The following is a 20293-nucleotide window of genomic DNA, read 5'->3' as shown; positions in this document are numbered from 1 at the left end:
GGTTCTTAGGGTCCCTTCCACCTTCTTGTTCCTGAGCCCTTCTGTTTCTCTGTCTCTCCTTCTCTTTCTCTGTTCCTTTCTGTTCCTTTCTCGTGGAGCTGGGATGAGACTTAATCACAGCTCCCTTTCACCTCCTCTCTCTCTCTTCTCCGGCCTCTCTCTAGGCCCGCTCCTGAGTGGAGCTCCTACAGAGCCTCCACTCCCGGTCTTCTCCTCTGACTGAACGAACCCAGATCTAAGATGGTGCCCACCTTTTATACCTCCCTCTGACCATGAGCCCAGGTGACCAGCAACCAATGGGCTCCTTCCTACGCTCAGGAACCAACCCCTATCTGCCCCTACAGCACTGGGTGTTCCACCCCCCCTCCCCACTCCAGACAGGGACATAGTCAGTCGTGCCTGCACTTCTGTCTAGTGGGAGCACCGTAGAGCTGTCCCTCGGAAATGGGGTGTGTGTGCTGTATGCAGCTAACTGAGCCCTGGTCCATACTCCATCCTTACCCGGGAGTGGAATATCACACCTCTGGGCTGAGGTGCAATACCCCTGCAGCGGCCGAACCCTCGGGGTGCTACATTCCCCCCTGGTAAAGCACAGCACGTCCTCGGGCTGGAAAAGAGCAAAAACAGTTAATTACAGGACATGCAAAAATTTTTTAAAACTTTTCACATCAGAAAACAGGCAACATGGTTCAATTCCCTTTATGGGAAACGCTTTTCTTTTCTTGTCACACTATTATAAAACGCTTACTAATACTTCTGGAACTCTTTTGACATATAAACACTATTAGAAAACATTCACATTACTATCTAGCAGCTTATAAAAACTTTCATATAAAACATTTGCAGGAAAACATTTTTACAACACATTCTTGGATCCTGGCGGCGGTGCAACTTGCGACCAGGTGTGCACTCTTCTTGTAAGTGCAGGAACTTTGGCAAACTTGTAAACACGAGGGACTTGCTATCCCAAGGTAGACGTGGTAGTCTTTTTATAAAACCAGTAGGGGGCGCTTTAGGAAGCGCAACTATATACAAGGGATTGACCGCTCTCAGTCCTCGGCCAGTTTTGGGAAGGGAATGGCTGTTCACAGTCCTCAGCCTGGTAGGGGATGAGGGGCACACAGGTAACAGTCTCTTAACAGTCCCAACGGGGACCACACACTCTCTGGAAACAGTTCTTTTACCCCAACGGGTAACTATTTACACACATGCTTCTGCCACTTACTAGTAGCGGTGTCCTCCATATGCTCCTCTTCCTCCTCATATGGTTCTTCAGACCCGTCCGGGTCCTCTTGGCGCTCCTCATAGCCGCGGTATTGTAGCTCCTCCTCAGTGAGCCGATGAACATGTAGGGCGTATGGTCCTTTTGCACCTACGTGGCGGGTAAAGGCGACCACATCGCCAGGGTACAAGTCACGGCCACGGTGCCCCTCAGGTAGATGACTCTCAACGTCCCTGCAGGTCAGAAAGACATCGCCTGCGGTTTCTGGGCCCCTGAAGAACCCCCAGCCGTTTTCCATGTGGAATTTGACTATGGTCCCGGTGATTCGGGGACCACGGGCTGCTCGGGGGTCTTGGCGGGCCTTGCGTTTTTGTTCAGCACTCTGGGCCTGGAGCCGTTCCTCTTTGACGCGTCTCTCTCGTCGCTCCCGCTCAAAGGTCGCCAGTTGCTGATGACAGGCCTCCAGGCGACGGACCGCGTCTGCCCGGGTCTCTTGAGAGAACCCCATCAAGTTCTCGCTGGTGGGGTCCCACGCAAATTGGACGTCCTCCAGTGGGGGTAGGGTGACCTCTACGGGTTCTGGAGCCGGTATCAGAGGTTCGCGCGGGGGCTGGGCCTTCCATGGCTGACTGCCGGTCACTTCCGCCGGCCACTCCAGCGGCAGTCCATCCGGACCGGTATGATGTGCCAATAGGTCCACGCCCAGCGATGGTATAGTGGGGGGACCTGATCTGGGAGCAGCGCCCGGGGGCACTCGGCCTTGCGACCAGGCCGGGGGTCTTTTGGCTGCGCTAGGTGGCAGTCCCATCCGGGACAGGGGCGCAGGCTTAGCAATGGCGCCCAGGTCATCCAGGCCTTGCGACCGGGCCGATGATGCTTCTTGCTTTACGGCGCCCGGGGTCAAGGGGCGTGGCACCAGGCGGCGCGTGGCCGCGGCGCTCGCCGCTTGAGGCCTAGCTGGGAGCAGTGGCGGCGCGGCAACAGGTGCGGTGAGTGGGGCTTCGGGTGCTGCGATGGGAGGCTGGGGCAGGCTTGCTGTTGCTGGGCTTGGGGTGGTGACGTCCCCTTCACTTGCCTCAGTCCTCGTGGCTCCCTCCGCGGCGTCGCGTCCGGTCCTCTCTCCTCCTGCGCCGTCCTCAGAGGCAGGCAAACTCCGGGGTGCGGTTGAGGCCTGTCGCTGGTGGGTCTCGGCCTGCCGAGCCAGTTCCTCTCTCCACTCAGTGAGTGCACCCCGCTGCGCCCGGACCATCCTCCGCTCCAGGTCCTCCAGTGCAGCTTGCGCACACTCCAGGTCTCTGGGGAGCTGCGCTAGGACTTCTGCTAGGCTGCAGAGCGGTTCGGCCTGCAGCAGGCTTCGGGCCAGGAGGCTGGTGCTGCTGAGGGCGTCCATCCCCGGGTGTGGTCTGTCTGGACTGATCCAGACCACCCCCTGCCCCGCAGTTTTCTTCTCTTTCCGCCCCCATGGGGGGTGGTCCTGGGGCATTCTGCTGACAATCACTCTCAGGGGCAGCCGCCCCACGTTGACGGACATTTCCACAGCCGTACTCATGGTTGTTGGGGGCGGGCTTCCTCTTTGGCTCCATTCTGGGACCCGGCCCACGATGGGAGACGGCCTCCTGTGGTCTTTTGGCGCGCACATTATGGCGCTCATTCTTCTGGGGCGGGCGCCATCTTTAGTACAATGAAACAGTCTCTGTTCAGGCGCGCAGTACCCGCTGTTAGCAGGCACGAGATCCTGCCGACTACGCCAAAGCTGACTCGCCCCCTGGGCCGTGGGGCACTCGGATCCAGGCGGTAGGGAAACGATGGGAGTAGTAGTGGCAACCCGGTTCCGTGGCTCAGGGTGGTCAGACCAATGGTAGTCCGTTATGTGCTATTGATTATGTCCGACTACGCCACCCGTGGATTTGCGGTCATTAGATACCGCCGCTGCAAGGCAGTCCGCTGGGGCTGATGATGAATGCAGCTGGAATGGTGTGACTCCCCACGGGAAGAGTGCGGCCCCAGGGCAGTGTAGTGGATGTTGGGAGTGATGGTGGTGAGAGTCCCAGTACCGGTAGTGCTGGAGGCGCGAAGGAGCACACAGACAACAAGCTACAGTCCAGGGTCTTTACTCACAATTCATTTGTTCCGGGTCACTTCTGTCAGCAGTGACCGCCCGAGCCGTGCTGCGTCCACCAGGTGTGGGGCTCGGTCAACTCCCAGGCAGTTCAGGAGCATGGCACAGGACCCCCTTTAATCCTTTCTCTGGCCTGCCTCACCAGTGACCCACTTTTGTCCAGCTGCCGCGGACTTGTGCGGTTAAACGTGGGCCCCGTCCTCCGCTGTCCTATATGGCGCCTTCCTAGTAGGTTTGATGAGGTGTCGCACCAATAGATGATCACAACGACCGGTCTTTGGCTGAGGGTAGTTTCTCCTCCACCAACTTGGGATCCGGTACCCTTAATCTGCCTGACCCTTCACCCTGGATTCTCGTGGGTTCTTAGGGTCCCTTCCACCTTCTTGTTCCTGAGCCCTTCTGTTTCTCTGTCTCTCCTTCTCTTTCTCTGTTCCTTTCTGTTCCTTTCTCGTGGAGCTGGGATGAGACTTAATCACAGCTCCCTTTCACCTCCTCTCTCTCTCTTCTCCGGCCTCTCTCTAGGCCCGCTCCTGAGTGGAGCTCCTACAGAGCCTCCACTCCCGGTCTTCTCCTCTGACTGAACGAACCCAGATCTAAGATGGTGCCCACCTTTTATACCTCCCTCTGACCATGAGCCCAGGTGACCAGCAACCAATGGGCTCCTTCCTACGCTCAGGAACCAACCCCTATCTGCCCCTACAGCACTGGGTGTTCCATCCCCCCTCCCCACTCCAGACAGGGACATAGTCGGTCGTGCCTGCACTTCTGTCTAGTGGGAGCACCGTAGAGCTGTCCCTCGGAAATGGGGTGTGTGTGCTGTATGCAGCTAACTGAGCCCTGGTCCATACTCCATCCTTACCCGGGAGTGGAATATCACAACTCTGGGCTGAGGTGCAATACCCCTGTAGCGGCCGAACCCTCGGGGCGCTACAGTTCCATGAACACTTTAATCAGTTTTATCCCACCATCAACTTAATACTCAACCACTCCTGTACTGAAATTAACTTTTTGGACACTATTAGCAAGAACAATGAAATAGAGATGTCTCTGTACCAGAAGCCAATTGACCGTCCAACATACCTTACATGGGACAGTTTTCATCCAAAACACATAAACGAATCTGTCTACAGTCAAGCCATCAGATACTATTGGATATGTTCCAACCCTACAGATATAGACCAACATATTGGTGGCCTCAGAAAGACCTTTTTAAATCAGGGCTACCATCCAAGATCAATTGAAAATCAGTTTACAAGAGCCACCTGAATATCAAGTAATCATCTCTTACATTACAAATGTGAAGAAGAAAGCAGCCGGGTGCCTCTTGTAGTCACCCACAATCCAAATCTGGAGGCACTAAGGAGGGCACCCCCGAAAACTACAACCTTTAATACAAAAAGATGCCTGAAGAGTAAAATCTATATTTCCAGACTCCCCCACTTATGTGTTTTAGGCAGTCCCCAAATCTAAGAAGCATCATTGTCAGAAGCTCCCTGTCCTCTCCACCAGCTACAGGATCCTGGGGAGGGGGCTCTCCTTCTCTCCCACTAATGCCTTTAATTCTTTTACAGCGATAAAGGATTTACATCTATTCTCCCGTAAATTGGTTTTGAAGAAATTGCACCACAGGGGCCTGGGGATCACGGATGAAGCAAGGGTCGAGGAGGAGGCATTGAGGTGTCTGGAGGAATTGGCAGAGGAACATTGTGGCCTTTCACGAGGTGGGTTCCCCCAATCTATTTTGCCTAAGTCCACAAGGTTTCCCCCCTTTTCTGTGCCCTGCAGTAGAGATCTTCACCAAACTAGTCACTGAGGATTTCCTGAAGCTGCCTACTAAGCGAAGATTAGATAATCTTACGTTTGAACATCGTCAGGCATTACAACAGCTTCAGGAACTCAGTGATGTAGTTATTAAGGGTGCAGACAAGGGGGGCAACATTATTTGGCCTACCCAAAAGTACGAGCATGAGGCATTCCGACAACTGAGGGATCCCAACACATATGTCAGATTGCCCTCTTGCCCCCTGACCCTCTTTTCAATCATGCTGCAGGACATTTTGACCCAGGCCCTTGATTGTGCAATTATATCCAAAAAGGTTTGAGGGATTGACGGTGGCCCTCCCTAGGACCCCGACCTTTTATCTTTTACCCAAAATCCACAAGGATCCCGTCGACCCTCTGGGGCGCCCGATTGTGTCCGGTATTGGGGGACTATGTGAGTCCATATGTAGGTTTGTTGGCCATTATCTAAAATCTCTGGTGATTAATTTACCATCATATATTAAGGACACAACGGACGTCCTTACTAGGGTCGATGGTATCACGGTGGATGAGGGGACTCTCTTGGTCACTGCCGACGTTGAAAGCCTCTATACCATTATTAACCACATTGATGGTTTAAATGCGGTGCGTCTCTTCCTTGGGGCCTCCGACCTGGACGGCCCTTTGTGTGAACTCATCCTTGAGCTGCTGGAATTTGCCCTGACCCATAATTTCTTTGTCTTCAAGGACCAATTCTACCTCCAGAAGCGCGGCACAGCCATGGGGGCGGCCTGTGCCCCCTCTTTTGCTAATCTCTTCCTAGGGCAGTGGGAAAGAGAGATTTTTGATGGGGAGTCTATACCGACGGCCCACCATGTGTTGTGCTGGCTGAGATATATTGATGACATCTTGTTTTTGTGGCGGGGCTCAGCACAGCAGCTCGGTGAGTTCATGGACTGTCTCAGCGTGAACCAATATAACATCAAGCTGACCTACACCTTTGATACCAAAAAGGTGAACTTCCTGGATATATCCTTGTGTGTTGATGCCCAGGGGGGGTATCCAGACGGATGTATTCAGGAAGCCAACTTCCGTCAACTCCTTGATTCACGCTGGGTCTGCCCACAGTCCTGCCACGATTGGGGCCGTCCCGGTCGGACAGTTCCTGAGGATGAGGCGCATCTGTTCTACTGAACAGGGCTTTCGGCGTCAGGCACAAGACCTTAAACAGCGCTTTCTGCAGCGTGGTTATAGTCGGAGATGCATTAAGAGGGGATATGATAGGGCATCTAAGACCCCTCGCGCTTCCCTCCTTCGCTCCAAAACTCAATCACTTGGGAGGGATGAGACCATACGATTCATCTCCACCTATAACCACGAATGGGACAATATGAGAGTCATCCTCCAAAAACATTGGGACATTTTGATGGTGGAGCCCTCCCTGAGGGGACATCTTGGGCCTAACCCATCTATGACACCGAGGAGATGTCGTAATCTTGGTGACATATCAACCAGGAGCCACTATGTAGCACCGGTGTTGCGCCCTTTTGACTCGGGGGGCCCGACGACCGGTAGTTTTAAATGTGGACATTGTGTGGCTTATCCTAATATTCTACGGTGCACCAGCTTCTGTTCGGCTGACGGCCACAAGATATTTGACATTAGACACCATATTTCTTGTGGCACGTCTAATGTCATTTATTATGCCACGTGTAGCTGTCCCATGATCTATGTTGGCTTGACTACAAGGGAACTGCGGGTACGCACACGCGAGCATATTCGCGACATCTCTGCAGCAGCTTCTGTGAGTGATCCAGCCCAACTAAAGACTGTTATGATCTGCTACAAGCACTAAGGAAAGACAGGAGATCTGTCCCTACAATAGAACTAAACTGAATCCCTACGATGTAATGGGGAACCTGATCCTGCGATCAGACCCGCTAAAGTCCTCAGCTAGTCTGTACGAAGACCTATAGATGCAAGGGAGGGATCCCTACAAGATCTAGGGACTGGGAAAAAGTTGGACACCTCCTAGCAGAAATTGTAGCAGTAAAAGACAAACACACAACATAGAACATAGAGGTCAGAAGACCTAGCAAAACTAACAGAGAAAGGTAACAGAGCACCAAGCTAGCTCAAGAGTAGTAATACAATGAAGTCCAGCAAGGCCAGGAGGACGGAGCCGGATTAAATAGGCAAAAAAGGTCATGTGACCAGCAAACTAGAAAAAAACCAATAGGAGAGTTCTAACAAAGACAATACCAGGTCACTTTAAAATGAAACATAATTGTAATCCCCGTTCTTTCATGGTGCGTGGTATTGATTTAGTATACATGGGGATACGAGGAGGCAATATCAAGAAGTTGCTTGCTCAGAGGGAGTCGCAGTGGATCGTGCTCCTGAACACGGTGACACCGTATGGTTTGAATGAGTCCCTGAGCTTTGCTCCATTTCTGTAACCATACCCTTTGCACATCCTATTTCCACATGCTTAGGGCTTAGCATGTGTGTTTGAGTGGTTTTAACCTTATATTTACTTTTGTTTTTATTTTTGGTTTTAATTATTATTGTTCTTCTGTATTTGCTATTCCTCTTTTTCAACAGTGCACTACTGTGGACGTTCCCTCAGAATCTATTGCTATCTGGAGAGTCATGTGAAATACATCTACTATGGGACTCACTACTTTGGATGGGAGTGCTACTGGACCAGAATCTATATCATGTCTGGCCGTATTTAGAATATGTACTATTTCTACAGATTAGAAACATAAACTGTATTTCTACTGGTCCATTTGTGCACTCGCCATATTGTTATCTTTTTGTCCCATTCACTCTCCGTTTCTGTCCCTTTAAAAATTTCTACAGGCAGCATGTAGTACTACATATTTACGTGGTGTGCGGGAGCGGGGGGGGGGCCGCGTCGCGCGCGCGCCTGGCCGTCTCTGTGCTGCTCTGCACCTGCGTGGACATCTTTTTGTCCGTGCGTGCGCAGTAGCGGTCTGACGGCTGGGGCGCGCGCGGCGCACTCCCTGACCCGCGCGCATGCGCCGTTTCAGTTTCTGTTCCACGTCATGTGATCGGGGGGACACGCCCCCGGCTTAGCTGGCCACTTCCGGGTGCGTGCCCCGCTTCACAGCTGCCTTTACTCAGGGTCATTATATGATAGCGCTTATAAGCGCACCTTGGGGCACCACAGGCTCATCAACTGCCCTTGAGAAAGCGGTTGGTCACACCGCGAAACGCGCGTTGGGCTTCTGGTTACCACTCAATCTTCCCCCCTTCTCTCTGACTGTGCTAGTTTGTCAGTTATTTATCATGGACCTATACTCTGTTCTGGTACCTGGTTTGGACTATGTTTCCCATATGTTATAATATTGGTATTCTCTCACCTTCCAATAGGTAGAAGGTTTTCACTTATAGAGGGATCTTTATTAGGGATTGATTTTTGCTCATTTAATACATTCATATTTATGATTTAAAAAAAATTTTGACTACGGGCAATTGTGCAATTCTGTCTAACCCAGGGACTAAAATCATCATTTTTATACTTGTATGTGCCTGACCTCCAAGCATTTTTTCCATCTAGTCACCTCTTTTGTCTTTTAAACATTTACTCTTTACTCTTGTATGTTTAAATACATATACCTTTTGCAATGATATGCTGAGTTGTTCTCCTTGTTTACTATGTTTTTCAGCATGCTGTTTGGACGGATGCCTGTCACGTGACTAGCTATCCGCCCGAACTTTTCTTTTCGGTTATTGTATGGCAGTGTTTCTGTTATTAAGGATCCTTTCTCTGCAAGTAGAAAAAATGTAAAACCTGCCCATTTATAATGACAACGGACAAGCTAAAGATTCCCATCTCATATCAGGACTACAAGATCTCAGGTACTTTCAGTTGCACCACAACTAATGTAGTGTACTTAATTATATGTACCAAATGTCCAGCTGGGGGTCTGCATGTAGGGGAGACCGGGAAAAACTTTGAACATAGATGAATTCTCATCGCCACACAAAAAAAAGAAATAAAAATAGATCTACCTATAATCAAAAATTTTTGTAGCCCTGATCACAGCATCAAGGACATGAAATTGCTGGTATTGAAAGGTAACTTCACATACCAGAGAGACAGAAGAGTGTGGGAGTACAAACCTATGATGACCTTTGACCACACCTCCCAACTTTTGAATAACAGAAAGAGGGACAGATCATGCGGCGCTCACAGCATGCGGTGGCAAACTTTGGCCACACTCCAATCCACGCCCATTACCATTTCTTTCTATCCTAGCAGGAGCAGATGTCAGAGGGGCGGTGGTAGTGAGGGAAATTCAGCAGACGCCCAAGACTGCAGGGCGTCGACAAAAATCCAGGCCTGTCCGCTGTATCCGGGACAGTTGGGACTAGAGATGAGTGGATGGATTCACGGGTCTCTGGTCCAGCGTCCAGGTCAGTGCTACCTGGCAGCTTTACGGGAAGCCGTGAATATCTAACCTTCCGGCGTTCCCACGCAGCTTTTGATTAGCCAGGGCTGGTGTGACATCATCTCTGTGTCCTGCTCATCTCTAGTTGGGACCTGTGGATTTAATTTTTGTTTATTCATTCACAGTCTGAGTCGCCAGAACTTTCTCATCTTTATGTAGTTTCACTACATGACATCTGACTTTTTCATTTGTAAGAAGGCCATGTTCACACGTTGCAAAAATACTGTGTTTTTTGTTTTCTGCAGATGTCCGCACCAAACTACACAATAACAATCTTCTCCCCCTTATTTGATTTGCGTTTCGGGTGCAGATGTGAAGCTGCGTTTTTAATGTGTTTTTTATAGTACAGAAAAGCTTTGATTCTGCACTTAAAAAAGTTCAGCAGCGTCCTTGGGCGCACAACGGTTGCAGTTTTCATTAAATCACATCCACTTTGATGGAACAGTCAAACACAGCAGAAATTTTTTGCAAAAAAAGCAGCAGAAAATTTGCAGCACTTACACTACATGTGAACATGGTCTAAATTTCGAACAAAGTGGATGTGATTCCATGAAATCTATGCCCTCTATGCGCCAGAAAGAATGCAGCATTTACGCTACGTGTGAACATGGCCTCAGCATTACAGTTTTATTACATTTTTTATGGATTTAATAAAGAAAAATATCAATCACAACATTTTTTTTACGTCTTTTACCGATCCCAGTAAATAATCTGTTCGCTGTGTTGTGCGAGTCAATACAATTACAGGGACAGCAAATATGTCTGTGTTTGCTGATTTGTGATGTTTATTATTTTTTAATTAACACATTAAAAATTATATTACTTTTTTCATTATCAAGTGTTTTTCATTATTATTCTTTAGTAATTTTATAGCATGAAAAAATCTCTTATTCGTCCTCTAGAATGCAAATACATACATTGTACATAGCAGTGTATTTCTATCAGTACAATCTGTCTGTAGAGTCAGAGCCTGCAATACTGATCAAGTACACAAAATTCTCCTCATTACATCATCAGAGCTTGTGGCTCAGGTGCTTAAGTTCCTGCCTGTAATTCTAAGGGTGTGGAATTAAGACCTGGGTAGAGTAACATTAAAAAAATGACATTTTTGTCATTTCTTATTATTTTACCACTTTTATAGGAACAAAAAAAATATTTTATTTCACCTCCGTATACAGGGATCATATGAAGACCTTGTTATAGACAATGTATTTCAATGGACATGTATAACCTGCTTCTGGGTTCATTGCCTGCAATAGAGGTCAAGATTACCAAATTATCCTAGCTACATCATTGTGGGCTGTGGCTCCTGGATAGAGCAACAGCTTGTGAACATGGAGATGCGACTTTGCGTCCTGGTGAGACTTGATCACAGGACGGAGAAGCAGTGAATGTATAATTTAAGTTATGCACCAAGCTGAGAGCAGCCCTGTTCTCCCAAGGAGGAAGAGCTATGGAGCAATGAAGACATCAGCGAGAAGAGAGTTGAGTATATGAGTCCAGGACAAAAGTTATGATGTGACGGAACGCGGAACTGAGCCCTCAAATTGGGACAGTCCCGCTGAATCCGGGATGGTTGGGAGCTATGCCTTTCACAAATTTAGAGCAGGAATGAATGTGTCGCATGAATTTATGTCTTTTTACATCAAATAAGGAAAGTGCTCCTCAGACCTGTTGGGGCATCACAACCATGGACGAGACCTCAATCAGGGGACAATAAAGCTTTCACACTCCTTATCTATGAACTCCTCCAATATTTACTGCTACAACTGTTTTCTCCCGGTCCCACATTGATAGTTCTGCTTCACGTCACTTGTCTTATTTATAGCATTATTCCTGTGTCCTGTTGTGTATAAATATGTGACTCTTCAAATTTTGTGGTATACTATGCCTGATGAAGAGACCTGAGTAGTCTTGAAAGCTTGCTATTTATTACCATCTTTTTAGTTAATCATTAAAAGGCATCAACCACTGAGGACTCTCAAATATTAATATTTTTCCGTCTTCAGCGAAGGATCAAATTATACTTGCTGCCTATAAAAGTCTTTAGAGTTGAAATGGGCAAAGAGCTGAAGGGAGACCGGTGTATAGAGTGATAATAAGAAACTTCTATGGCTTCTAGTGCATAAGGAAAAACTAGAAAATGCCAGATATGAGAACATAATGGTCAGAAATAGTGTTATTCCTCGTGAACACACATGACCGCCTATTCATAAAAGATACCTATAAATGCAGTTGCACCGAAAAGGGAACCTGTCACCATAAGCAGCATGAATCAAAGCCTGATTGTGTGATTGGAACCAGGTATTTTTTTTCTCTTTAAGAGACGGCCAGGAGAGACAAGATGAGTCCGCTGTGGCTTTTCCCTGCCTCCAGGTGAAGGACAAATCTCACACTATGTACACACATGGGAGAGAATTGTCAATTACTTGGAGGGGGCGGGGAAAAACTTAAGCGGACTAATCTCATCTCTCCTCTCCTGGCCGTCTCTTCAAACTATATTAAAGGGAATCTGTCAGCAGGTTTTTGCTATGTAATCTGAGGACAGCGTGATGTTGGGGTCAAACTGATGTGTCACTTTTTTGGCTGTGTTCTGTTGTTTACTTACAACGAAGGTTTTATCACCTGGAGATTATTACTACTGGACTAGGTCTCACGTGACTGCTTGTCTGACCAAAACCCTTCATGTGATAAGCAGATCACTGTCTATAGCCAATGTACATATTGAGCCTGGTGTGGGCGGGGTTAGCTTTCTCAGCCCTGTTTCATGCTTCATCTAAACACTCTGATTGTGTCACAACATCTGCACCCAGTAAACTATGTGATACATCATTGGAATCAGGGTCTCTTTTCCTACATTATGCTGCTCTCAGAAGAAGTGGAAAAAACCTGGTGAGAGATTACCTTTAAATATACCTTGCTGCAATCATGTACCCAGGTTCAGATTCCCGCTGCACATGGTTTGGCAGAATTAATTGACAGGTTCCCTTTATGCATTTACTAATTTTCTTTGCTACCTTTGTTAACGTGTTCTAGACTAGAGCTTTCTACTCCTGTGCACATCAAGCCATCTGTCTGATACTATGACTCATGTAAGGAAACAATACAAATAATCTAATAGAAATGGGAAAGCAGCAACCCAGTAGGGACCAGCACTGCATAAGAGATGGCATGGAGGGGGCATAGTGATATTATTCCTGCAGCATGGGCAACCTATTCAATAGTCTAGATCCTGTGACAGGAGTACAAACAGCCTCATGGAGGCGGCAATGTTCTCCAGTATAATTTGTACCGGTCTCACTGTGAATCTTACTTGTACTTCAGTGAAATGATTTCTATTGGGAAGCCTCTTTATAATTCTGCGCACATGGATATTGTTATACATGACAGAAGGTTTATTCCTTACCGCTGGCAGGAGATTTTGTTTCCTCCTGAGAATAAGCTGTTTCTTTGATGTTATCAATATCAGTAATGATACAGTAAATTAAGTACACGAGCTTAACATTGTGCACAAATCAGAAGGCGTTTTGGTGTAGAAATCTTATTTATTCAGTACATACAGGAGGCAGATAGGAATGTTTCACTGAAGAGACAACATCTTGTCTCATACAACCAGAAGAAAGTCTCCATTTGTGTTCCTGGTCCCAAGACAGATCTCAGCATTAATAGTGCCACTGCCAGATGCAAGCTGATAACGTCAGCTAATGACACCATTGTTATATTCATAAAGTGACAAACAGTGGAAGGAGAACGCTGAGAACCAACAGAAATCAAAGGAAATATGTAACAAGCATGAACTAAGGCCTGATCTGTGCCCCAGAGCCTGTTCTGTTCCATCCTCAAGAATCTAATAAGATATAGTTCAAATAAATCATGCCTGGTTCAGACCATCTAGATATAGACATCAGCTTTCTAAAGACCTTAGACGCCATTCTCAGTTTTGCTGATAGAGCAGTAAATATATCTGTATAGTTTTTACAGATGATATGTGCTGTACTATATAATAGATGTGAGACTTGGAATACATAAGTTACAATAATGTCATTGGATAGATCTGAATTCTGTACAGAGTTTGAGGAAGTAGACTACTGTTTCCAAACTTCTATTGTGAATTCCGTCTTTCTTTTCCATCATGAGAGAATAAAATAATTGAATTAAAGCTGCGACAGATCCATTGCACGACAGACATAAGCAGCACCCAACATATCCCAGTGACTTAAAAAGGGGTCCATTGAGTTTCGCTGACTTATCCAAGCTTGTTGTTGTGCAACAGTACCTTCATAATAGTTTCAGCAACACAGTCCTTAAAACTGAGTAGTTTACAATGCCTCTATTAAAGTGGTAGCCAAAATTTCTATTGCAGTAACACATGAATTCCCTACATAACAGTAGATAGCCGAACTGACCCTTATCGTGACCGTGCCAGTCCCAGCTCTGGGATCAGAGATCTTCTACTCTATATAACTTCCATTTTTACAGTATCTGTACTTAAACTCTAAGCTTGTTACTTGCTACAATTTACAGTACCAGGAAAAGGTGTAGTTACAATTTTCTTCACCCAGTGTGTAAGATTTAGTTATTACTGTGTCTATAGACCCAGACTAAGGTGACTTGGTTTGTTTCTCCCCCTTCTGGTAGGCAGAACTTTGGGCTTCTACTATTTCCTAACTACAACACTTATGATGAGTTAAATCAGATGAATGTTTAATTGTCTTATCAGCAATGTTATATTTAAATGCAAAAATACTGACCTTTCAGATCAAGTTGTCACGATTTCTGCTACAATTCACTTAGAAAAATATCACAATATATTTTTGCAAAGATTTAAATGTAACTTTATCCACAAGAAAAATACTGTTTCCAAAATTATTGAGGAGAGTAAACTGATTTAGTTTAAAGGGGATTTACCATCCCGTATATTTATGGCAAAATGACAAGATATGCCACAAATATGCAGTAGATGCAGGTCCCATATTTATCTCGGGAAAAGGGCCCCATTGTGCACTGCTGTCAGTAGAGAGATGGTTGGAATTACCATACAAATTAATGGGATTTCTTACCACATCTGCACCTACAGTGGAGTACTTTAAAGTCCTGTTCTCGAAATCGATGGCGGTCCCATAAGTGTGACTTCCATTTACTATACATTTATGGCATATTCTGCAAATGTGTCATATGTGCGAGATGGGAAACCCCTTTGATATAGATAAACATTGCAGCAAGTTGGGCCTTTTTTAAACTGGCATGTCCTAAACTTGTCAAGTTTGGAAAAGATCCAGATTTTATGGAGGAGCTTTAAAAAAAAATATTTGTCAAGCATTTCTAAATAGTATAAATAATATATCACAAATAACATTTAAAGCGCAAACCTATTTACAGAGTTCATAGGCAAAAAAAACGATATTGTACAAGCAAGTTATCTCTATCTAGCATTTATAAGAAACAAAAAAAAATTATCGCACAGTTAATTTGATACAAAGTGACCCTTCATCTTTAGCCAGAGGAGCACTTACATGTGGAAGTACAGAAGCACAGCAAACAGTTTACAATAATCAATAGCAAACATGCAAGATATAATGAACACCTAGGCATTCATGTCCATTTATCTGTGTTTATGTACAGTATGTATGCATTACAACGGATCTGTCCTAAAATATCCATTTGTGCAGCTACCTACTTTACTATATTATACTAATACTATACAAGTAGCTATCTATGGGTTTACTTGTGTCTATCATAGCTATCACTTATCTCACATCTATCAATCCGTCTGTCTGTCCATCTATTTATCTATCTATGTCTATCTATCTTTATATCTATTTATCGGTCTATATACATATCTCTATGTCAATCTAATCTATCTCTCTAAATCTATCTATATATCTATTTCTCTGTCTATCTATATCTATCTATATATCTCTCTATATTTATCTCGCTATCTACCTATATGAATCTATCTCTATATCTCTGTGTCTGTCTATATATCTATCTATCTTATATATATGTGTGTGCCCCTTTTTGTCTTTTCACTTGTGTCTATCTACCTATGGCCATTTATCTTTATCGGTCTCTGAATTTATGACCTTTTATCTATGTATATTTATCTGTGAATATCTATGTATCTATATAATAGCAATGTACCTCATATCTAATCTATCATCTGTGTATCTTTTATGTGTTCATCCATGTCTACATTTGTCTCCTGCCTTCCTGTATACTAGAAGTCTATTGGTAAAACGTTTAATAAGTATCTTAAGGAGCACAGGGAACTTACCTGGCAGTGTGAGGATGTCAGCCAGAGGCTTGCAGTGATACAGCCCTATAGAGATGACACAATCTGCCCATAGTCCTCTGGAGCCCAGTTCATCCAGTTTTCTGCAGGTGTTGATGCTGTAGTCACAAGTCAGCACCCAGTCATTGGTGGTGGTGGCAACTACAACCCCAATCCATCCTATGAAACTTGAGACAAACCCAAAAAACTGCAGGCATGTGCCAGCCATGACAGAAAGTGGCCAAGAGGAGAGGTGAAGGGCTCCTAATACTCCTTCTGCTGAGAGTCAGGGGAGGTTGTGTCCTACACAAGTGCTGGACTCCTAGGACTCCCCCAGCATCAGTAACCTCCTCTGCCCACTCCTCCTATTATAAGACAGGGACCAAAAATCCCTTCCAGCCAATTACAGAGGAACAAGGGGGGGAACTGGATGAGTGGCCTGGACACACCAATTACATGGAAGGAGGAGGAATTACACAGTGGGGCTCCCATTACAGCAGATTGTACTGATGATTAAGTGACATCCCTTATGGAACAAACATTTATAGTGACCCTGCTGCCTGATAACTCTCCTGTTATTACTTACTGACATAAATTCATATAATAAAGGAGGAAAAGTGGTACAAATGTAAATGATAATAATAGTATCATTATCTACTTACTCACTCACCTGTAGATGTTACTTAAACTTCTTAAAGTTTGCTCTCTCAGAGTTTGTATGGACTTGTAATGACTTATAATTGTTCTAGTACTGAGCACAGCTGTACTACATGAACGAGTCACTGAGGCTGGAAATGTCGCACTCTTCCAATTAACGTTCATGCAGAGACCACTAGTGGACATTGTCGGTAATGCAGCTTTAGGCAATTGAATATTGCAGGCTTAGAAAAATTAAATAAAGAGTGATACCATTACAATAATACTGGCTAAATGGGAGGACATATTCTGTTTAGCTTAACATTCAGGTTAAATACACTTCCATTAGCACATTTCCATCAGGTTGCTGTTGTATTTTTTTGTTTTCAAATTTAGTATTTTTGATTTAAAAGTTTTAAATACAATAACAGAGAATAATAATTGTGCCAGCAGTGAATAAAAACTATTTTCCCATGAGGAAATTACAATAAACATATGGGCCCTGATTCATCATTTGCAGGATTTTTTTTAAGTCACTTTTCTTTTTTGTGTCTCGCGACTTTCGTTTAAGTGTAGAAAAAACAGTCCTGGGGGGCTGGAATGAATTTGCGCCAAATTTTGCTACCTTTAAAAAGTAAAATTGATGAAAACATCTGGAATCGCTAGACTCTGGCCACAAAGAGGGAAAAAAAAGTAGACGAGCACATATGAAATAGACTAAAAAAAAGGCAAAAGTAGAGTAATGAATTGGGTGCAAACAAAAAAAAAACTCAAAACACAGAAAACTGGACAAAAAAAGGCGCAAAGGCAATGAAGAATTGGGGCCAAAGTCACCATCGAATATGGTAGTGAGGATAAAGCTATATTCACACATCTGTATTTCTTTTTAAATCTGTGTAAAACATTTTTTTTTCTCATGTATCATCTGTTTTGCTTCCATGTTGCCATTCACGCCCCAGCTCCGACAAAGGGGGACTGAACGGGGCAGGGCATGGAGACCACCGCTCGCTAAATTCATGCCGAGTGGCGGTATTTGCTACGCCACAAATCTTACAGTAGCAGGGACTTTTGAGATTTGTGGTGAGGCGCACATAGCGGCACACGCCACTTCACGCCTCTCCTGATGGGCCTCTTTATGTATCAGGAGCGTTTGCTCCAAAACGCCCCCCCCCCCCTCAGACAAACCAGTGAGAGAATCGCCAGTCTTGATGAATCGCCCCCTTAGGATCCATGTAGTATCCGAGAATAAAATGGACTGTGCATGGAAGTGTGAATATATCAGCAGGTATTGTGATTTGGGATGGTTATGGTGCCTAGATGCACTTCTAGTGCTACAGATATTGTGCCTACCTAAAAAAGAACATCAACACCAACCAATATTTGTTATATGTATGAATATTCACTATATGATTAATAAATCCTACTCAAAGAAAAGTGAATAGACACTCAAAATATTCAATATAAAATAAGATTTTTATTAATACATAAGGATAAAAAAAAAATCAACTATAAGGAGATTACATAGAGGGGATAGAGATACTACACTGGAAAAGTATAATAATCCCAGAAAAGCGTATGGGGAGTGGGTCTATTGAATGAATGGTAATTTCCCTGTGTAAGTATAATATATCCAGATATAAATATAGCAGCAGAATCCATAAATATGTATCACATTAAATAAATTCAAGTGGATAGTTTGAATAAATAATCATATTAACATACTGCAATAGGTATATCACTTAGTAAATATAATGTGACTAAAGCCTCATAACACAGGGAAAAGAAAAAATACCATGTAAGGACACCCCAGGACTCCAACGCATGTTTCGCCGGGTGGCTTTCCTGCAGACGCCCCCGAGAAGCAAGGAAGCCAAGGTGATTTAAAGTCATTGCACTCACCTATGTGATAGGGCCAGTTAACCCCTAGTTTGTATTCTGAACAGTACAGATGCAGTCCTATTTTATTCAGAAAAAAAAATGCACCCAACAGAAAGCTGAGGTGCCCACCCATATGAGTAAAAAATTGATAACAGAACACAGTTGTGGCTAAAAGTTTGGAGGCTGACACAGATTTTGTTTTTCTCAAAGTGTGCTGCTTCAGTATTTTTACATCCTTTAGTCAGATGTTTCTATGGTTACTGAGGTACAATTATAAGCATTTTACAAGTTTTTAATATTTCATAGATGAATACATTGTTTTTGCAAAGACTCAACCCCAGTCCTTGGCATTCCAATCTCTGTACTGCCTGTAAAGTTATTTTCTCTGATGAAGCCTCCTTTAGACTGTTTGGGACATCTGGAAGAAAGATTGTCAGGAGATTGGGGTGAGCACTATCATGAGTGCTGTGAGATGCCAACAGTAAAGCATCTTGAGACCATTCATGTGTGGGGCTATTTTCATTCAAGTAAGTGGGGGTACTCACAATTTTGCCTAAGAACATTGCTATGAATAAAGAATGGAATCTAAACATCCTCCAAGAATTCTGGTCAGGCAACGCCTGGTTCTGACACCCTGTTTAATAGAAATCTGAATTTGGCCTTAGTGTTTCTACCTTTCATACAGCAAATCCAGAGTTCATGTCCAGAAAAGACCAGCTATAACAGATTACAAAAAAGAATTACATTTATAACCTTTACTAAGCACAGCTAGAGTCCACTCACTTGTGACCTTGGAGGAGAGAAGAACTTGTGCAGGTGTAAGAGATGGCAATGGTATCCCTGAAGAGCCCCTGCGTGATGTGGCATTAGTGAAGGAAGGCCACTGTCTACTGGCTAGACTGAACCATATGGAATCAACCAGCATCGGAAGAGTTGCAGTGGGACCTGGTCAGATGCCCTGTATAATGAAGTTCCCGGATATAAAGGTCCTGTGAACCAAACCACAGGGAAAGTTGGCACCAAGGAGTGGAGCAGAGCAGACGTGGGCCAGAGACGACACTCAAGTCAGTGTGAAAGGCCTCTGCAAAGAGCGTGCGAACACAGAGTACTGGTTGCTGTCAGACGGAGCCCAGATGACGCCCATCGAGATCCAGAGACGCGCCTTTGCCGGTCAAGACCCGAGGACCAGACCCACGCCGGTCAAAAGCCAGGGTCCAGACTGCGCCGGTCAAGGCCTGTACCCCCAATCTATGCCAGTCAATCCCCAGAGGCCAGCTGAGAGCCGGAGCCCAGCCCTCGTTCCCCTAGACCAAGCAGACATCCTCCATCAGTCAAGCACTGAAGATCCAAGTGGAGACTTCGACTAGGTAATAACACTTGTGGAGAAATGAGGGAGACACGAGACGGGCAGTCATTTCCTACACCAACGTACGGTACAGGGGTCGGCCTGGGTTAAGACAACAGGAGGGGTGGGGGTCGCCTGGAGCGAAGGAAGCTCAGCGTTCCTTGATCGTCTTCGTTAGGAGGACTTGCGGCCTAGCGGGATACCCGGTGACCCCCGCTAGGGCCATTGTGTCAAGAGGAGATAGCATATCAGATCTCCCAGGAACGGGTGTAACACCCCCTGCCCAGTGCCGTAACTATAAACTTCGGGGCCCCGGGGCAAAACTTCATAGTGGGGCCCCTCATCATTTCAATCACTAGAGGTTGTGCGGAACGTGGTGAAGCCTGCTACGCATTGTTGTATACAACACACAGGCTTCACCACGTTCCGCAAGACCTTTAATAGATTTTGTTGTTTATGATGCAAGTTTTAGAAGTTAAATATTCAGTGAATATGTTTGGAAAATTTATAAGGTGAATAATTCCAAATATTGCACAATTTTCAAATAACTGTATATGTTTATTAAATAGCAGGGCTTCTC

At 45.2% G+C, this 20293-nt stretch overlaps 1 protein-coding gene across 1 annotated transcript in view; it reads right to left on the bottom strand.

Moving 5' to 3' along the window:
• CLDN11 (claudin 11) overlaps positions 1-16225 on the bottom strand; it is a 63406-nt gene extending 47181 nt beyond the window's left edge. Inside the window, exon 1 of the mRNA XM_073674879.1 lies at positions 15858-16225. Coding sequence (XP_073530980.1) covers positions 15858-16083 — 226 coding nt within the window. The 5' untranslated portion in view covers positions 16084-16225. The remainder of the gene's footprint in view (positions 1-15857) is intronic.
• Positions 16226-20293: the final 4068 nt, after the last annotated feature.

Source organism: Phyllobates terribilis, unplaced genomic scaffold (assembly GCF_046119375.1).
Source record: "Phyllobates terribilis strain yellow unplaced genomic scaffold, ASM4611937v1 Scaffold_3__8_contigs__length_932513732, whole genome shotgun sequence".
Classification (NCBI taxonomy): Eukaryota; Metazoa; Chordata; class Amphibia; order Anura; family Dendrobatidae; genus Phyllobates; species Phyllobates terribilis.
The sequence above is the reverse complement of the archived record's forward strand: the minus strand, read 5'-3'. Positions and strand labels throughout refer to the sequence as shown.